We start from the raw sequence: 20,520 nt of genomic DNA, 5'->3' as shown, positions 1-20,520 counted from the left end.
CCGTTGAACTTGCGGTCAATGCGAAGTTGCGGTTAATTTCTCCTTAACTGAACTACACGTTAGTATCCACTATCCCCCTCCTTACCCTCTCTCTCTTCCTCTCTCTTCCGTCTTCTTACATATCTCCCCCTGTCACTTTCTATTTTGGCCCATCAATTTTACTCATACCCACTCTTTGTATCAAGACTCTAGAGGTCGCTTTGCCGTCTTCCTCTTTCTGGGTGGGGATCAAGGATCTGCAAACCGCAAAGACGCACACAAACCCGCTTCAAACGAAACCTCACACTGAGAAGATCCTCAACCAATAATATACTCATCTTCAATTTGAAAAGAGACCGATGAAGGTGTGTGTCCGTTTCCATGTTCTGTGATGCCGGCTACGGTTCTTTAGCACCTTTTTCGTTGGCGCCCCCTCTTCTCCTTTCCCCTCTCAATGTTATCACGCCCTTCCCACTCCAATTCTTCGGCTTTGGTTCAGAAACTGATATCGCTTTAGTGACATTATCGCAATTGAGGGCGATTACTGTGGAAGCATTACTTATAAGTCCCTGTATCTCTCAGACAATCGACGTACCCTCCCTTGATCCCTTTTCCCGTTTCGACCGAATGTACGATTTCGAGCCAGTCCCTCCTACTAGACTCCATGTGTTCTCATAGCAACTTTCTTTCTGGAAAAACGCGACTCTCAGCTGTTTACGGGCGGTTGGGCATAATAATATCTACGGAGTACGGTGTCTCCCCACCCACTGGGTGCTGAGGCTGTGTGGACCCTGAAAGCGCGCTTCCTCCCAGAACAGGCAGCTTTTCCACATTCACCGTCGACTCTGTACTGAGCGACAACTGACCATAATGGACCAAGATAATAACCCAAACGGCTACAAGCGGAATTCCATACACCAAGCGCTATATAGCCGACCAGTGGAACGAAGATCAAGCAAGAAATCATCCTCCCAAGACCGCCATGGTATGGTCTACCCAGATAATTTTCGAGATACTGCCATTCGAACGGTGACTCCGGAGGCAAATTCACCATTGTCCGACACCGACTACCTCAACCACCACAGCGCGCCTTCACCTCGGTCCACGATGCGATCGCGAGCCTTTGAACGTACTGAAGAAGATCCACCGTCGACGGAGGGGAGGAGCCAGCGCACACGATCGCGGACAACCACTTTAGATGAACAGCGCCCTGATGGCCCATCCAACAGCGGGAAAACACGGTCACGAATTGGGTCGATCAATGCCTCTAGTTCGTCTCAACATAAGTCGACAACTAGCGAACCTAAGCGATCTGAGGATTCTAGCTCGTCCATCGGATTTCCATCGATTCAATCGGGGAAACACGCCGATCGCCACCGACTCAGCAAATCCCCTGGCAATAATCGGGCCACCCCAGGCTCTCGAAATCAAGTGTCCTTCGGAACTCCACTCTCAACCACCGAGGCTGCAAAAATTTTACAACTTATGAAGACCACCTGTGGTCGAATGCACGGAATCCTATCCTTTCGAACAGCTTCAAACAATGCATGGGCTTCAAATGCCTGGACATCCGGGTACTGCGCGATCAACGTCGCGACTGGAAGTCTAATATATCAGGCGAAGGGCGAGCCTGCATTAGCGAAGACATTGATCCCTGATCTTCGCGGCTGCCGCGTTCGAACCTTGTACGATGCGGAACTTGCAACTACATATCTAAGCGTACATACTTTTACCTCTGGATTGGGAATTCAATTACGACCGCATGTGAACGAAACTTTTGATTCCTGGCTTGCTGCTCTGCTTTGCTGGCAGCCTATACGTCCCAAGGGTGTTCAAAACAAGATGACTAAACCTCAATTGGTTGTGATTGGGGACCGACGCATTTCCGAGCGTCGACGAAACTCGGAAAGCGTGAATCAAAAAGATGCCGCAATCATCAAGGTTGGAAAGATGCTTTTATGGGATAAACCAACTGCTTCTGGTGCACGACCAATCTCTGCACGGCGTGTGTCGACATATCGACAGTCACGCGCCCTTTCTTCCTCGTGGCAACGTGTGGGCTGCACACTTCAGGAGAATGGCTTTTTCAAACTTTTCACGGAGACGGACGTTTCTCTCGTTGTCACTGTTCATCTCTCACAATTATCTCGATGTGCTATCCAGCAGTTGGACTCGTCAGTACTTGACGATGAGTTCTGTATTGCCATATATCCACAATATACAGCCCATCCCGTCAATGATCCTGCGATGCATCCAATCTATCTAGCCTTGGAAACCCGTGTTCTGTTTGAAGTCTGGTTTGTCCTGCTACGTGCGTTCACCATTCCTGAGCTATATGGACCCGAATCCCCGCATACGCAGGTCGAGGATGTTCATAAGACGCCAGAGGCCGAGCCCGAGACGTCCCACATTAAAGATATGTTCCGTATCGAAAGAATTCTGAACTTGAGGGTTACAGAGGCAAAGCTTTTCAATATTAAGCAAGAAACCCCCCGAAGTCGGAAGCACTCCAAGTCACATAACTGCTCAACACCATCTTCACCAAATACCAGCGACTATTATACTGAAGTGCTGTTGGATGGGGAGATACGTGCCAAGACTGCTGTCAAATATCGTACCACAAACCCGTTCTGGCGCGAAGATTTTACTTTCAGTGATCTGCCGCCCGTTCTCTCCCACGCTTCAATTCTCGTCAAGACACTCAATCCGACGCACCGAGACTGGACACTCGTAGCGCATGGGACATACACATCCACACAGGAAGTTAATATGGTCAACATGCTGGATGACATTGAAATATCTACGAAAGATGCCATTTTCGGTCGCGTAGATCTGCGTCTGGATGAATTAGAGCCTGGAGTCGATACCGAAAAGTGGTGGCCTGTTTTAGACGACCAAGATCAGGCAGTTGGCGAAATGTTCATGAAAGTGCGAATGGAGGAGACGGTGGTGTTGATGTCTGAAGAATACACACCCATGTCAAACCTTCTCCGATCCTTCAACAATGGCCTGACAATCAACATGGCTCAAGTGATGTCTTCCGAGCTAACTCAGATGGCTGAGACGCTTTTGAATATCTACCAGGTGTCAAACGTAACAGCTGACTGGATCTCTGCGCTGGTTGAAGACGAGATTGACGGTGTCCACAAAGACTCCACCTCCAACCATCTGCGATACACAACAAGGATTCACACGACTGATTCTGGAGGCGCTGGTCATGATCGTAATGTTCTCGTAAGGGATATGGGGCGGACGGCGACGGTGGAAGCTAATCTGCTCTTCCGTGGAAACTCGCTCCTGACAAAGACACTTGACTTACACATGCGTCGTCTTGGAAAAGAATATCTTGAAGACACGATCGGAGAGCGACTACGTGAGATTGACGAGAGTGATCCCGAGTGTGAAGTTGACCCAGCTCGAGTGCCACGCGCAGAAGACCTCGACCGAAACTGGCGAATCCTCATTAGCCTTACCACTGGCGTCTGGAAAGCCATTGCTAATTCGTGGACAAGATGTCCTTCTGAACTCAGGCGAATCTTCCGGCACGTCCGGGCATGTGCAGATGACCGCTATGGCGATTTCTTGCGTTCTGTGACGTATAGTAGTGTTTCGGGGTTCTTATTCTTGCGCTTCTTTTGCCCAGCCATTCTCAACCCCAAACTGTTTGGGCTCTTGAAAGACCATCCCCGTCCGCGTGCCCAGCGCACTTTAACCCTCATTGCTAAGGCCCTGCAGGGCTTGGCCAATATGACGACTTTTGGAAATAAGGAACCATGGATGGAGCCCATGAACAAGTTCCTGATTGGGAATCGTGCTGACTTTAAGCAATACGTTGATAATATCTGCGACGTCCCGGTTAATCCCCCGGTGCCTATCTCAACTCCTTCATATACAACCCCCAATCAGATTCTGGGCCGACTGCCGGCCACCTCACGTGAAGGCTTCCCTAGTCTTCCATTCCTGATCGACCAATCCCGATGCTTTGCGAACTTGATTCGTATCTGGCTAGAGGTTGTCCCGGAGCGCCTGGCCGAGTTGGATGAGATTGACCCAGCCCTCGCCAAATTCCACCAATTGGCCCTTCACTTACAGGAACGCACGGAGGATTGCTTAGATGAAGCTGAACAAGCGGAGCGACCAAATGGAAACCTTGAAGTCAAGTGGGAAGAACTAGTAGATTCCATGGAGCGAGCCATTACTTTCTACGATGAGACCTCAAGTAAACCGACCACGCCAGCTCCTGAATCGAGCGGCCCAATATCTACGCCTGGCTCTGTTCAGCGCGGATCGGTCGTCTTCGCTAATCGACTACCCATGTCTCGTAAATCAACCGATGTTGCGCCGGACGAAGATGATACGCCACCCAGTTCGTCTTCTGCTACCTGGGATCAAAGTCGCATGCCGTTCACCGTACCCCGGTGGTCCGATGCTCGTGATAGTACCGGCAGCTCTAAAAACTCCTCTACTTACTCCCTCGAATTTTCCGAAACCCCCAAGGCTCGCAGAACTAGTGTGTCAAAGGAGACTTCTAAATACCGCTTTTTCGACTTTGTTCCTGCCCCGTCCCGACGCAAGGCTAAAGACCGGGATCCGACATCCCAACCTAACTCTCATGAGGATCTTCGAAATGAGATCTAATGACTATACGGGGTTTCCTTATCCTTTACTAGCATCAGGTGTTTTCTCTTCTTCATTCTACATTGTACGTGCTCATGAAGTCCACGCTCTCCCCTTTTTGTACTTTCGCCTCTTCACCTTTCCCCTGGGTCTTTCTATCGGCCATTGCTCATGCTCTCTCACCTTATCTCAACATGTGTCACAGTGTTGCTCCTCTTCTCTCTATTCCTCTTTTGGTTCTGCTTTCAACCATTCCCCTAACATACCCCTGCACTCCCTCAGCCTAGGCTTCGAGCCAAAAAGGCTTCTAGGGTCAAGATTAGAAGAGAAAATAAAATCTCTTTGGCTTTCTTCAGTAAAACAAACCAAAAATTGCAAATGCTCTTACTCTCCAGAAGATAGGATTGCTGTCGTCCTTGAAGTCTGGACTGCAATCGTGTCTTGACTTCTCTGTCTACGGATTGGTTTGATTCCTTTGATATGGACAGGATTGACTCGTGTGTATACTTGCAATTTCATAGACAGAATAGACTCTTGAGGGCTTGTTCTCGTTGACATGGTCCCAAAGTAGAACCCAGAATCCGAAATAGACATGGATCGTTAGATCTCCCATCCCGGTCTCTCTCCTATCTCAAGGTGACAGGATTTATTTCCAATGTTGAAACTAAGTACTATGTATATATCCATGGAAGCAAGACGGATGGAAGTATTTAAGATTTGAATTATTTCATGCGCATGTGTAGACATTCCGAGGACGGGAATGGATAACTTTGGGGGCTCTAACCTTGTTAGATTGGAAGTTCGGTCGATGCCTACTTGGGTACAAATAAGGCCTCGAGATTGCTTAACTTTGTTGACATGTATCTAAAAAGAAGTAAACTATATACACCAAAACGCAACAAAAAAAAAAAAAAAAAAAGAAAAGAAAAGAAAAGAAAAGAGACCTTGATACCAAGGTCGGTGATCCAAAAGTAACGAGTAAAGCCAGCAATATCAGACATAGGATTACCTCTCATTAATACCCCAAAACCGTTCGGCATCAAATGTAAACTGATTATCCGGTTTCCACAAATCATCAAAAGCCGTAAAAAGCACAAGATCATCCCCGCGATGCGCAAAGCTACTCTTCAAACTCTCAACAGCAACCTGCTGATTATCCCTCGACGGAACCGCAGCACCATTCGTCAACCCAGCATGAGGCCAGCCCGATTCCGTAATCACGGTCCTTTTCCCACCAGCTGCGGCTGAAACAGCGTGTGCCTGTTCCAGCGCGTAAGGGCCTGCATTATGCGGCTGTTGCGTGTTGTCGAAGAAAGCGTGGCAGTTTGCGGCACAGTAGTCTGAGGCGTGGCATAGGTCCGGGTGTTTTAGGAGGACGGAGAATGTGTCCACTGTTACTACGGGTCCATTGTATCCGTAGCTGCGAAGATAACCTCTTGCTTCACTTAGGGCTGCGGTTACTTCGGCTGGAGAGTACATGTTGCTGTTGACTAGTTCGTTGCCGATGGCTATGGTGTGAAAGACGGCCCAGTCTTTCTTGCCATTTGGCAGTGTTGCGGCTTCATCGAAGGCTTTGAGACTGTTTGGGAAATCCGTGAGGTCGTATATTCCGCCAAATACTTGCATGGTGTGGAGGCGCGCTGCTGTTGCTAGAGTTTTTGCTTGGTCGCAGTCTGTGCCATAGATACGGATGAAGGAGTATTCGGCGAGTTTTGCGACGTCTTGGTTTACCTCTTCTTGGGTTTTGCAGCTTCTGTCTGCATTGTAGGGGGAGTAGGATATGCCGTACGGACGGTTGTCGGAGTTGGGTCGAGTCGGTTCATGATGTGGAGGGTTATAATTTGGCAGTGGGTGCTTTTCGGGTCTGGTGCCTGCTAGATGTGTATCACTCTCTGTCGGTTGTGGTCTTGTTTGTGTGAATAGAGTCTGGCTGGCGATTTTTGTGGGTGTTGATTGGGATGGGAAGGTTGTAGGCTAAATGAATCAACATGACATCCAAGGATCGATGTCTTATACAAGGGGCTTGTCTACTAACCATTTGTCGAATTGTCGTAGTAAAGACAGAGAGGGTCTCTGTACGGAATGGATTTCCATCTTCATCGACCCAAACAACTACCTGAGGGCGTTGCAGGTTTCCAGAGCCTGGGTCTACGAAGTCATTAGCAATGACATTGATCAATGTCAACCTATCAATATGACGCACCTTGGGACGCTGCATGAGCACAGGCAACAGACAGTGCAAGCAGTGCCTGGGTTAAATTTCTCATCGCACGTTGATGCTGGGAGGAATCTGCTGGGTTAGTCGATAGCCATATGGGAAAACAGACAAAGCAAGTCCCAGTGCAGATCAAGAGGGTTTTATTCAACATTCAGCAGATCATGGGAAGGGGCCATCCAGGCATAGCTATTCAGTGTTGTAACGTCTGGAATGGGATTCTAGGCCCCCCTTGTATCAAGGGTCTGTTCGCAGTTGAGGATCGATTCGAGAGTCAAACACTTCCGAAGGGGGGGGGGGGGGGGGGGGAACTCTTTGCGGAGATGAAGATGAGGAATGCGCCCAGTGCCATGGTCGCAGGTTTGAGGAATGTGAGCCATTCCAGCTTGGGCACAAAGGAAATTACCTATATAGGGGCGTTAAATGGCGCTTGGGGAAGCAGAATGCACCGCATTGAATGTCTCAATTTAAAATTTAGAAGTCCGTGTAGAAGCGAAAGTAATAATATTAAACATTCTAGAATGAATACGCCGCTGAAGAAAAGAAGAGAGTTGTACAAAGTAACGATGAGATGCATATCAACAAGTCGGGTAGCAATAGACGATAGTGTAGGGCATTAGGGCGTTGGTAATGTAAAGTGAAACCGTTTTATGTGCCAGAGGTCATGCGGGCATGAGCGATCGTTGTATGGCTAAAGCCTATATTGTGACCAACATATTGCAAGAAGATATTTACTTTTTCTTGCCCATAACCTTGGTGATGGCATGTCGGATGATTGTACCGGCCTTTTCAATTTCTTTCTTAGTGAGACCGGTGGTCACACACACTTTTAGTCCGGCAGGGAGGACTTGCTTAGGCTCGAAGTTGTCCTGGAGCGTCTTGAGGCGGGAAATAAGGACTCCATTGGCAAGGCACTAAAAAGATCCAGGGGTTAGCATTGTGGTTCTGTTTCTGTAGAAAAGGTCACTTCATACCTCATCAACAACATCCTGCAACAAGAATTGCTGGTCAGTATAAGTGAGCTTCTTAGAAGCCACAAACTCAGGCTTCAATACTAGGATAAGAATAGGATTCTCAACAGCGCTAGGGCAGTAGACATAATCGCTGCGAGGATCAAGCTGAGCGCGCATAGCCTTGGTGAGGTCTCGAAGCTGAGAAATGATATCGGGGCTATTCTGGAGAATGTTGATAGTCGCACTAGCGGTAGTCGAAAGGAGAGCTGGGAGGGCAGCAGAGAAAGTATACGCAGACGCCGAGATACGCTGATGGTGCACAATCTCTTCAGATCCTGCACAGAAGCCACCACCACCTACTAGAGGACCAGCCAGTGAGCCAATGATCATGTCAACTTCAGCAGCATCCACGTTCTGGTGCTCGGTGATACCGCGACCGGTACGACCCAAAACACCAAAAGACCATGTCTCATCCAGAATTAGACGGAACTTGTACTTGAGTCTCAGCTCGATGATCTTGGGCAAGTCTGTCATATCACCGAATGTTTCAGAAATTCCCTCGGTGATGATGAATCGGCGAGTCAGCGGCTTCCGGGCTTGTTCCTTGGTAATCTTGGCAAGTACACGCTCCAGATCCTCCATGTCGTTATGCTCATACCACAGCGTCCTGCTGCGAGAAATCTGGATACCCTTTCGAATAGCAAAACTGACACCTTTGTCGGCAACGATAATGTCACCGCGCTTTGAGAAAGCTGGAATAACACTGGAGATGGTCGAAAACGCCTGCGAGTACATGATACAGGCTGCTGTGCCCAGGTGGGATGCGATATCAGCCTCAGTCTTCAAGTGAACATCCTGGGTACCGTAGAAACCACGCGGGCCACATGGCCCAACACCGTAGTTGCGAAGGGTCTGAATAGCCTGATCCTTGAGTGATTCGTTTGTGTTAAAGTTGTAGAAATTGTAGGAGCTGAGATTGGTGACAGTACGACCGTTCGTAAGCTTGGATTTGGGACCGACAGGGCTGTGAATTAGGGATCGATCAATACATTTCCTACAAATACCAATGCCAGTAAGTCAAGAAGGCTCTAAACTCACCCGACAATTACGGTGCGCTTATCAACTTCCATCTCCTCCAAGGCAGTTGTGCTACCGACCAACGGCTCGGGCGTCCACTCATCCACCAGGTCGTCGATTTCATCTTCGGTCAAGGGCACCACACCAGGCTTGGTGGAGTACTTAGGGGCGAGCAGGTAGCGGACAACGAAGAGGAACAGGAACAGCTCGACCGCAGATCGAATTGGATCATCTTGATAGCTTGATTTAACGTAACGAAGGAAGATCGCTGAGCCGGGAACACGGTGGAAAAGGTTCGACAGTTCATGTAGGTATTCGGTCAGAAGACGCTGTGTCTCCTGGAGATCCATGATGGTGATTTATTAATAGCGCTCGGGGCGCAAACAAGGAGCCAAGTGTGGTCCAATGGCAGTAGATTTGAAGGGTCGAGGAAAGTGAATGGGGTCGAGATAAGGAGATGAGGCAAGTCAGACGGGTAAGTGGCTGACGATCAGTCACGTGATGTTCCCCTGACATGTGCATAGTCATCTGCATAATCGGCCCGCTTTGTGAGCAGCTTGGCGAAGACTGAAAGTTACTAGATGCTAATAATCACTACGCGCAATCGAAAAATGGATGGGAAAAGTACGTTGTCGTTTCATTGCTATGTTAAGTAATGCAGATTGTATTTCGTTAATTGTTTAGAAAAGAGGAACAACCTATGATAGCGGGAAAAACGAAGGTACACTGCCTCGGGTGATGACAGAACCAATCAAGGTTACCAATCATTCCCACAAGGAGCCATTAATATCAAAACATGTGCGCCGGTTATTTAGGAAGAATGCAGGGAAACAGGAAGTGAGGAAAGGAATGAGACTGAAATGAAACTCTGTACAACCCATTTTCATACAAGTTGATGAGGACGAAGACTTTAAAGCATACGGTGGAAGTTATTGTCACCAGCTGTGGGAGATACTGCTGCGCTGGGAGACGGGTAACCATGGGGAAGATGGCTACCAGTGTGGTAGGACCGGGTGTCGTTGAGGCCATGGTCCAAAGGCTGTAAAAGGGCCATGAGCTGGTTGTTCTCATTTCCAGGACTGACGCCAACGGATTTCCAAAGCGTTTTTCTCATGCTCACATCAATGCCGACATTGTGAATAATCAGGGGCGCGGCAATCAGCACAATGTATAGAAGAAGCATTGAGAAGTATAAGATAGCGAAACGAACCACCCGTCTCTTGCGAAGCTTCGACTGCTTGAGGGAGTAAATAGGAGGGCGAATTTGGCGACTAGGAACGAGCTGTTAGAGAAGGCATTTTGAATGGGTGATTGGGATTTGACATACCTTGGACGCAGCCAGAAGAGAATTACGGAGTGGAACTTGTCCGCATACGGAACAGCCAGGAAGGGGAGCATGAAGAACAGGATAAAGTGACCGAGGATGAAGTCAGCGGCAAAGTAGCCAAGCTCGGTGATCTTGCACAGGAATTCACGTCCAGGCTGGGACAGAGAGTGCCAGCCCATGCCGTACCACTTTCCAGTCCACCAAGCGATGTTGGTCTCGTCATTCTTAAATTCACGGGTCAGGCAGAGGGCGATGATCAACTTGTAAACGAAACGCTGGATAGCCATCATTGCAATGAGACCGGAAACAGTTCTGGGCCAGCTGAACGATTCCAATACAAACAAGACCAGGTACATGACGATCAGGATAATGACGGCAATGGCATGGGCAATGGCAGCTAGAACGGCGCCGAACTTCTTGCAGCACAGGCCGAAGAGGGGACCCATGCAGCAAGCCATACCGAAGAACATGCCTGCAACGCCGGCATTGACAGCGACAGGGGCAAATGCAACAATTGCAATGCGAACAATGACGTTTGGTGCATATTTGACATTGTCACTAAACATGGTTCGGGAGTTGATATACAAGTAAGGGACAAATGTGGCGCCAACGACAACCAGGGGGGCAACGATTTCACTGAAGAAGATGTTGGTGATGCGCGCACGGGGAATGTCTCCAGATCCCTTCTCAGAAGGAACACCGAGGAGCTTCTTCTTGTAGCCGGTGATTCTGGTACGAGACAAGCGACAGAACCCAATCCATGAGGAAGCGTGAGACCGGGAGTTTCCGCGAGAAAGCCAGCGAAGGTAGTCACGATAGTCAATGAAGAAATCGTTCCAGGCAAACTGATGAGGATTGAAGAGGAAGGGCGAAATGATCAAAGCGAGGAGAGATACCCAAAACCAAATCAGTGCAGCGGTCCAAACTGTAGAAGATGCAAACAGCAGCATCAGCAGGAGACGAGCGCCGGCGTAGATAGAGGGTCCAGCGAATCGGGAGTAAAGAACACCGAATGGAATACGGGCAGTTGCAAATCCACGGCCTGTACCGATGTAACGAGCACCACCAAAGGACAAGTTCTGATGCACAGCCTGAGCGTAAATCTGACACACAAACACCTCGAACATGAATGAGAAAGAGCCGAAATGCTTAGCCAAACGGGTAGCCATGCGCCAAACACCGCGCTCAGTCAATTCCTGAACAGCGAGGGGAACAAGAGAGATGAAGAACACAATGAAAATGGATATGACGCAACGATTGACCCAATTGACAATAGGATGGAGGTTGGCGCAGTAAGTGGGAAGCAGGGGGTCGGTGATGGGCAAGTTCGAGTCGTAACGACACATGATGGTCTCGTGCTTGAGAGCACCAAGATTGATCAACACAAGCATGAACATTTGCACGGAAAGCATGATAAACATGTTGTTGAGATGGAAACCAGGATGGGCATAGTAGAAAGACAGGAAACGATCGAGAGGCAGCTGAGTTCCCAAGTAGTAGTACTCGCGAGACAGCATCTGTTCACCCATACCAGTACCAATCTTGGTTGTGAAGTTGAGAATGGAGCCGAAACCCAAGTCACGACCCTTACCACACTGGAAGTACTCGCAGTGCTTGATACGTCCTCCACGAAGCAGCGCATTCATACCGGCATAAATATCCTCGTTCAGGTGCAGACCCTTTTGAGCCTTGGAGACACCACCACGAGTACACATAAAAGTAGCATTCAGGAAATCAGGGTGACCGTAATGCAGCTTACCACCGACCTGAGAAAGAGTACGAGCGAAGAGGGTACCGAATGTCTGTTCCTTAGAGGCAGCCACGTCACCAAGGACACCAATGTTCTCGGAGAAAATGTATTCACGAGCACCAAGAATGGCGACAGGGGCAGTTTCAGGGGAGGGGATACCAGGAGTGTAGGGAGAGACGTTGTCAGTGGTGAGCTCCTCGAATTCGGCGAGAACGCTCCGAATCTTGAGACACTCTTCCAGATAATTGTCCTGATTGGCATCGATCAACTGAATGTATTCACCACGGTAAAAAATGATGGAGTGGTTCTGGTTGTCGGACTTTCCGTCACCAAGAATAGGGTTACCAGACAGTTGAATGCGGAACTTGGGTTTGCGCATGTTGTTTTCGAGGAGTTCGCAGTGTCCATCGATCAAAGCAGAGTACAGGCGGGGCTCATCGCCCTCATTCTCTGGGGGCTCTTCATCGAGATAGGCAATCTGGAGGTCAGGGTAGGCACGCAGGAGGAACTCGGTGTTCTCACGCTCGTCCTTGTTAAACTTTGCATAACGTTGCATGGAGACACAGATACGGAACTTGCGACGAGCCATACGCTCCAACTCACGTTCCAACTTTTCGGAGTTACCGCCAAACATCTGGACAACCTCGGGATTCTCAACACGGTACAGCAGCTTGATGGCACGGCTATAGTTCATGAAACCAGAAACAGTTCTGTACAGAGTCTGGGAACGAAGCGAAGCCCAGATACGAGTTCGAAGGGTGTATTCAGGGGCAGCAGACTTGAAACCAATGCAGTAGAAGGGCAAATCATCGATCTTACTCTTCGCAGCATCCTTCTCACCCTTCTCATTGTCGCCGTTGAATTGCGAGGTCTCATCGGCGAGAATCTTGGTGTCCTTGACGAAGCAGTCCCACTCGTGGGGGTGCAACTGTTTCAAATATTCCAACAAAGTGACACGGGAGTACGGCTCATCTTCACGAATAATTTCCCTCAGCGAGAGAAGGATCTTCTCACCGTAGTGGGGAATCAACACACTGAAGGTAGGCATGTTGTCAACGGGCAGAGGCTCAGGCATGGGAGTCGACAAAGACTGGGCGAAGAAAGAGATACGGCGCTCAGCTTCACTTCCAGCAGGGAAAAACTCAGTTTTGAAGGACTGATCCTCCTGAGAAACGAAGAAAGTAGGAGCACGAAGAGTACGCTTGCCTTCTTGCTCAGACGGGACCTGGTGGTACAAAAGCTTCTGGACATGGTCGATAGCCAAAAGATGTTCTCTATACATAGAAATGATGATGGCATTCCACACCTGCGAGATTAGGACCTTGGGCTTATACTTTATCTCCATGTCAGTGGTGGCCAGGACCTTGGAGTAAATACGCTTGGGTAGGCGGGAGAAGATGTTTCTCCAGGGAGACCAGATCGAAACACCCAGGTAGAATGAGCGGGCAACGGAGAAGATGGTGTTGCAAATAATATACCACAGATAACTATCAAGGAAAAACAGGGTCAAGTCCATGAAGAACATGAGACCAAGTAAGACTTGCGGCTGCTTGTGGCACAGGACGTTGCCAATATACAACACACCAGTGCATTCGTAAATCGTCATTGGGGAGAGGATACGGATAGGATCCTTCAGAGATAGAGTCAAAAAGAAGTACGACTCAGCAAGCTTGGCACCGAAGACGCAAACCCAAAGACCGTAGGACATCCACATGTCATTACCCTGCAGGCGAGGGAAGCTGGCAGTGAATGTCTGACTCGCGACATACTGGCGACCGTTCTTCCGCAAGTAGCTACCAAAGAGGGCACCAAGGGGCTGCACTGCGAAGAAGATTGCAGTGATCAGAGCAAGGATGAACGAGACAATACCAAGGGCAAGGCCAACAGCGTCAGCAGCCGTTCCAAACTTGTCGACGAAACCAAAGATGATGACACCGGGCACAAGATTGATGATGAAGACACCGAGAAGGAAGAAAAAGCGCTTAAGCAAGTGCTGAGCACCAGCCCAGCGGCGAGGCACGTAGCACCACTCACAAATCGTAGCAAAAATCTGAATGAAGGCGGCCAGGACACCACCGAAACCAACAGCACCCAAGTACTTATAGGCAGGGGGCTTGTTGTCCCATTGTTGCTGATAGCCGCCAACGTAGAGAGTAGGGGAGTTGTAGGCAGTGAAGAACCAGAAGGCGCACAGGTGAATAACCCAGATACGGTTGAAGTTGGTAACCATGTGAAACCAGGAGCGAGTTTCCTTGTAGGTCTTGAAAAAGGCCTTGTCCCAAAGCACTTCCTTGAGCTTGGGCCATCTCTCAGCCGGCGGAAGATCGACAAGGCGAGTCTTGTCCTCAAAACCAATGCGCTCAATACCCTCGGGGTACCAGAAAAGCTGGTTCATATCATCGTAACCGATGATCTGGTTGTGATCGCGTTCACGACGGACGTACTTGCCTTCAAAGATCTCATAACCCTGGTCACGGCAGTACTGGTAGAGAGGAGTGATGATCTCGTTAAGGTAGGTAAACTCCTCAGCTGGCTCCACGCGGGCTTGACACTCGGGGGAGGTATAGTAGTCGTCGGCGCACTTGAAGATAAAGCAAATACACTCAGGCAAGAATCGCACCTGGTTAGCCTCTCCCCAGACGAGCAGATAGAGGGCAATCTGGCGAGCACGGTCATGCTGAGACATACGGTTCATGCGTGTCTTCCACCGGTACTCAGCTGCCTCAAGACTGTTGTCACCTTCGAGCGCTTCCAAGACTCCGTCCTCATCTTCCGGGTTCTGTGCTGCGGCTTTCCTGGCGGCCTTGCGAGCCTTACGAGTTTTGCGATCCGCCTTGCCAAGTTTCATGTTGGCGAAACCCACGGCGTCATCGAGATCGAGGTGAGCGGAGAAGTACCATCTCCGGTAGTTGGCATTGTGTCCACCAATGTAGTCTGCGTGCAATGACAAAAGAGCCTGGTTGGGAGTCATACGAGAGGCGCGAGAGTCGAGGAGAGTCATCATGTGGTCGTACATGTTACGCATGCTGTCACGCTGGAAACCGAACTTGTTGACCAAGTCCAAAAAGATGTCCTCAACCTCCTCTTTAGACAAAGGAATCTGGGCATCTGAGGTCCAAGCCGGGTAAGGCTCCCGCGAGCGCTGGCCTGCCGGCAACGCGTTTCCGTACTCCATTCCGTAGACAGGGGTCGATGCACCCGATGATCGGTTACCACCGTACGAGACCTGGGAAGAAGGGGGACGGTAACCACCGTACCCTCCTTGGCTGTCGGCATAACTGTTGTATCGATCGTCAGCGCGTCCACCGTAGTAATCCATATCGGCCGCACGGGCGGTCTCAGATCTCATGGTGAAGTCGCTGAAAGTCTCGGAATCCTCCTCAGAGCCTCCATGGCGAGCCGGACCGCCTGCTTGATCGTAGTATTGATCGCCGTAGTATTCATCCTGATGACCACCACCTTCGTAGTAGCCACCCTCGGCGTAGGCCTGGCCAGCTTCGTGTCCGTAGCTTCTGTTAATTACCGTCAGTTTTGTCGATTCACAATCACTTCGGTGGGTCACAGGAGCTCCTTACCCTCGGTCATAGTATCCATCGCCGTATTCCTGGTTATTGTCATAATAACCCTGTGCATGTTCACCCTGCGCATGGTGTTCGTCCTGGTAGTAGGCGTCGCCTTGGGCCGCGTGGCCGTAGCCGTCATCGTAATGGGCACCACCTGCGTATCCGGACATGGCGAAAGAGAGTTGCAGTTGTAGCTCTGTGAAAGATCAGCGAGGGTTTCCGGGTGTCCCGCCTTGAAATTCATACCTCAGTCGCAATCCAATTCACTGAATTACTGTTTCTTGATGTGTAACTCGGCTTATTATTAAATCATTGACACAGGCAATGTCGTAGAATATCGAGACTGGGTTGTTGCAAAGAACAAGAGAATGTCAAGCAGGAAGCAAAGTCCTCAAGTGTCAAACTCGGGGAAACTGGGCCAGATGCAAAAAGAGCGAACGGAAGCGAACAGGGGTAGACCTGTCGTATTTTTTTTCTGATTCTTTCCAAAAAGTAAGAAGATACCTACCATTAGAAAGAGCAAAAAAAAAAAAGCAAACTACCACAAAGAAACGAAGGTGTAGGAGGAAAGAACGAGAGGAAGGGGGGGAAAAGTAAAATAACGAGTAAGGGTTATTTTGGGATCGGGGGAATCGTAGCTAATTTACCGTCACCGTAATGGAGAAGGAAGTACACGTACTTTCGGTTCGTCTACTTTCGGGAGGTAACCCGCCCCTGTACATGGTACCTGCATTAATGTGGTTGGACCACATATTTTACAAGTACCCACTACAAACACGACACGCTCAGGGGAAACAGACAATGCAGGCCAGGTTAACAGTACTGTATGTAATGATAATACCAACAGCCATAAAGTCAAGATTATCTTCAGTGCACAATAGCTTGATACTAACAATCCACTCAAACTCATGATCCAATCAGAGGATCCTCTATCAAAGATCATATCCAATGAAGATGTAGAAAATCCACCGAATTCCAAGGACATTGCCACGGCCCCTGAGAAGTTGCTCCACTCAGACCTCTCAGTATGTAATTATGGTAACGAACGACGTGTAAATACCAGGTACATACACAGGTTCCTTGTTATTATTACCAGGCATGCAGGGATAGCGTGACTCTCATTCCTCGTTTCTATGGAATAAAATATTATTATTATTATTACGGAGTATTATTATTATTATCATTTATATTATTAATAAGATAGTAGAGCAGTAGAGTTCAATAAGTAAGTCAAGTTTGAGACGTAACAAGGGTAGTCTATTACAAAGGACCGCTTCTATATGATCCACGGCTCTTACTACTAAGTAAACCCGCTTATATTAATTTACACTTTGAGATTTACATCCTCTGAAAACTGAAACTCGATCGTCCTTCTAATTTACTTACGGAGTAATCCTTGATCGGATCTAGGGATTTAACGCTAGAAACCTTGGAATTCACCCAATTCCTTTTTGCCACAGATAGTTACGTACGCGTACACTTTATGTGCTGTTTGACTTTTCTTGCCGTTGCACTATTCCATTCTAAGTACAGCGTAGTCCTATTATAAGCCCTAACTGGTTCGTGGCTGATGGTTGATTTGCCCCCATTTCTGTTTTGTACCTATCACAGTCTATCTTGTTTTCTATCTTGTCTTATCAAATCTATAGGTACTGTGTGTATCCTGTCTTTGCTTTTTATTTAGTTGAGGCCTACATATTGTTAGTCCATTCTTGAATTTCATTTGCTATTCTCCCAAATTGATTAGCCTGCATATCTATACCTATGTCTTATGTATGAACTACATACATAATCGAATATGACCTAGAATCTTGACAAGTCAAGATACATGATACACTAGTATTGGCTCATGGTATCAAGTACTGTAATTAAGTGTCGCAGATTTATCCCCACTATCGGTTCTAGCCCTCTCTCGTCCACTGTGGATCAACTCCAAGTGGATCATTAATGCTTCATCACTAGAGCCAGCGGTACGAGTACGATATATCACAGACTATTCGTTGACTATAGTATTTATATATTTCCTTTCTGTATTGTGTTGATATCTAAATCAATATTTAGGTATCCTTCATATCTTAACGGCATCACACCCCAGATCTCGAAATATATCTTCAGGACCTCGGGAACATCGATATTATGGACTTCCGGCACTTGCGATCGCCTTTCAAGCATATATTTATCTGGTTCAAGTCCAACTTGCATGCCAGCACACTACAGACCGCAGGACTGTACAGGAACGATAAGGAGCAACTGAGTGCACGGGTCCACCACTTCACTCCACCAAATCCCCCTGAACCTTGGAAGTACTCAGCAGTAGTTGATATTCCAGTATGCATGCACCCATGTGCTTTTGCATATCAATTCAATGCTATCTCAGTATCTCAGCCGAATCAAGTACTATGATAATAAATATTTCCATGCTCCTTGTCTTCCGTAATCATCTGATAATCAGCAGCCCTAGTGTCGCAAGTTTATTGTGTAAGTTGACCCACTACCGGTCCCCCTTTTCCACAGTTCAACCAATCCCATCCACCTTTGACTTGACTGTGGCTTAAAACCAGTCTTACAATTTCACACCTGGTAGTTGCTGTCGCCCCCTGGTGGCGCTTCTTTTCCTTGATGGGCCTGTCACTGGCGGGCCCGGCAGGCTCGGGAACCCCCTAATCCCCTGAACCCAACCAAGCACAGCCCTGTCCATGAAATTGCCACTGCTTTCTCTGATGACTCCACGACCCTGTCATCTTTGTTAACTAGTCAGAGGAAGCTGGCTTGATAATCAGCTCTCAGGGGTTGGTTGGTAATCAAGGACCGGTCGCATTTAACTTCATTGACCAAAGCATGTCAACGTGCGTGTGATGGAGCGAGACAATTATAAGACTCAAATATTAGACTAATTATATACTACCATTCAATACCTTTATCCATATACAGTTTAACTCCATTAAGACAGATTTGAAGATCGTTGTCTCACCTACCACGATAAGATGATGATAAACTACCCACTCAAACCCTCCATCCCACTTCAACTGAGACCCTTAAAATGAACGAATCAGCATGGACTCCACAGGTTCCGGTGAACGTAGTGACCTACTGTAGTAAATCTCAGCATCTCGTCCTTGACCTTGGAATGCTGATCTCCGAGGAGTTTGGCAAGGAATGGTAGATCCTCCGGTTACCAGCCCCCACGCTCTAGACTAGGACCTCAGATGCTTCGGAGGATCGGAGAATCGGAGCCTTTTCAATATGATCACCATGTTAGAATTTCCATTCCAAGCACCCGGGCACCAGGTGGGCATTTGCGTTTAAGTGAGCTGCATGGGGCTTGGCCAAATATACTCCGTCTGCACTGAGCTGCATCAATGAGGTGGCAAATGCAATTATGTAGTTATATCAATTAATTATTATTCCTTTTCAAACAGGTCACCAACACACGGCAGTGCTGCAGGTTTTTTCTAGAAAGGACAAATGAGCATGTTTTGGGCACTGGATTGATGTAGGTGTATCTCATATTTAAGCATCTGAGGTTGAAGTCTAAAGGTATCAAGTTGAAATCATGGATAGCATTATAGTCACTGCTGACTATGCCGTTGTAATAAGCTTTAACGACGGAGTATTTATCTGAAACTTTTTCGGTGGAGGATATTCCCGAAGTCCTGGGCTTGTTTCAAACCTTCCAACAAATTTATGGACATCACCTGTGTAACTACGTTCTCTCGGCCTAACGAGTGGTTAACCTCCGAGGTTAGAACTATCCATCTGTACTGTCAGTAGCAGCCCTAAAGTATCGATCTCCGTGTTCAGTTACCGGTCCATAAGTTCGTTTTTTTTTTCTTTAAATACTCTACAGTATTATAAATAGCCTAAATAGGACAGTACTACTTTGGTAGAGATCCAAGATCCCAAGGTTTAAGTTGCCCATCCTGATTAGTATCTAATGTGCGAACCATGGTTCTGGCCTTCTTCTTGTTTTAGTACAAATACCGCTGGAACACAATCCCGAACCAACAGATCTTAACTACTTAAATGTAATATAGCCTTGGTAGGAGCCTTGAAGCATGAAAGATCCATATCGTTGGAGTGCCCGAGGTTTATATCTAAACCTTCCCAGGTTGGTTGTTCCAAGGTTGTGGTGTGGAACTGTACCTATTAAATTACACTACTACGTAATAATCACCATTGCCAGCCACTATATATACTTAGGTAGCCATGACTTAACCCCATTTCAATTGTTTTTTTTTTTTAAAAATATTCTCCTTCTTAATGTGGACACTTCAGTTTAACATTATAACATAATTAGGTAGATCTTGTTTAAAATTACCTTGTATCTAGGTATACTATCTATTTACAACATGAATAACAGTTTCTGTTGGGATATCGGACAAACGACACATCACGAATCCCTGTTCAGAGTGCATCGCAAACCATAACCTTGAATAGTATACATATAACTGTGATGTCCCATCTTTACCGACTGTTCTGTCTTAGACGATGGAACACATTCGTCTCAGACAAAAGAGCAACTTGTAGGATAAATAGCTAGTCCTCACCATGAATGAAAAACCAGATTTTACAACCACTTCAAGAGAACACAAAGATATTATAGGGACGTAAAGCGCAACCTGTAATAGGTGTTGGAAGTGGGCGTTAGCCTCTCACCAACCTTGCTATACCCACCGGTGTACCGATAGTTTCTAAGTGGACTTGGGATGATGTGGTAAGCAAAAATCAAAGATCAAAATGTTACACAACAAATAAACCAGGTTCATATATACAAAATTTGGGTAGTCCTCCATCGAACAGCCCGGGTGGTCTAGTGGTATGATTCGCGCTTAGGGCAGCAACTCCTAAGCACTCCTGCGCGAGGTCCCGCGTTCGATCCGCGGCTCGGGCCTGTTTCTATTTTTTTTTTCTTCTTTTAATTTCAATTTTCCTTACTCCTTTGCTTGACTTTCTTGAACTCACTAACAACTTTCCTACCTGGGCAGCAACACAGTAACCCTGTGAATGATACTAAATTACCTAAATAGGTAAGCGTCGCC

At 47.7% G+C, this 20,520-nt stretch overlaps 4 protein-coding genes across 4 annotated transcripts; 1 reads left to right on the top strand and 3 right to left on the bottom strand.

The window, feature by feature from the left end:
• Positions 1 to 849: 849 nt before the first annotated feature.
• On the top strand, positions 850 to 4,617 carry N7495_003609 (GTPase-activating protein BUD2; the record flags this gene model as incomplete). The annotated part of the gene is made up of 1 exon (XM_057206260.1): positions 850 to 4,617. One exon carries the CDS (start codon positions 850 to 852, stop codon positions 4,615 to 4,617), a length of 3,768 nt encoding a protein of 1,255 aa, XP_057063940.1.
• A 984-nt stretch (positions 4,618 to 5,601) lies between these two features.
• Positions 5,602 to 6,863, bottom strand: scw4 (putative cell wall glucanase (Scw4); the record flags this gene model as incomplete). The annotated part of the gene is made up of 3 exons (XM_057206259.1): positions 5,602 to 6,570; positions 6,632 to 6,744; positions 6,800 to 6,863. 3 exons carry the CDS (start codon positions 6,861 to 6,863, stop codon positions 5,602 to 5,604), a joined length of 1,146 nt encoding a protein of 381 aa, XP_057063939.1.
• Positions 6,864 to 7,542: 679 nt separating this feature from the next.
• Positions 7,543 to 9,191, bottom strand: lcbA (serine C-palmitoyltransferase subunit lcbA; the record flags this gene model as incomplete). The annotated part of the gene is made up of 3 exons (XM_057206258.1): positions 7,543 to 7,725; positions 7,786 to 8,788; positions 8,863 to 9,191. The coding sequence occupies 3 exons, from the start codon at positions 9,189 to 9,191 to the stop codon at positions 7,543 to 7,545; spliced, it is 1,515 nt and encodes a 504-aa protein (XP_057063938.1).
• Positions 9,192 to 9,751: 560 nt separating this feature from the next.
• Positions 9,752 to 15,651, bottom strand: N7495_003606 (1,3-beta-glucan synthase; the record flags this gene model as incomplete). Its single annotated transcript, XM_057206257.1, has 3 exons — positions 9,752 to 10,112; positions 10,169 to 15,430; positions 15,494 to 15,651. 3 exons carry the CDS (start codon positions 15,649 to 15,651, stop codon positions 9,752 to 9,754), a joined length of 5,781 nt encoding a protein of 1,926 aa, XP_057063937.1.
• Positions 15,652 to 20,520: the final 4,869 nt, after the last annotated feature.

Source organism: Penicillium taxi (assembly GCF_028828555.1).
Source record: "Penicillium taxi strain IBT 34144 chromosome Unknown utg000003l_segment0_segment0, whole genome shotgun sequence".
Lineage (NCBI taxonomy): Eukaryota > Fungi > Ascomycota > Eurotiomycetes > Eurotiales > Aspergillaceae > Penicillium > Penicillium taxi.
This window is presented reverse-complemented; position numbering and strand designations above follow the sequence as displayed.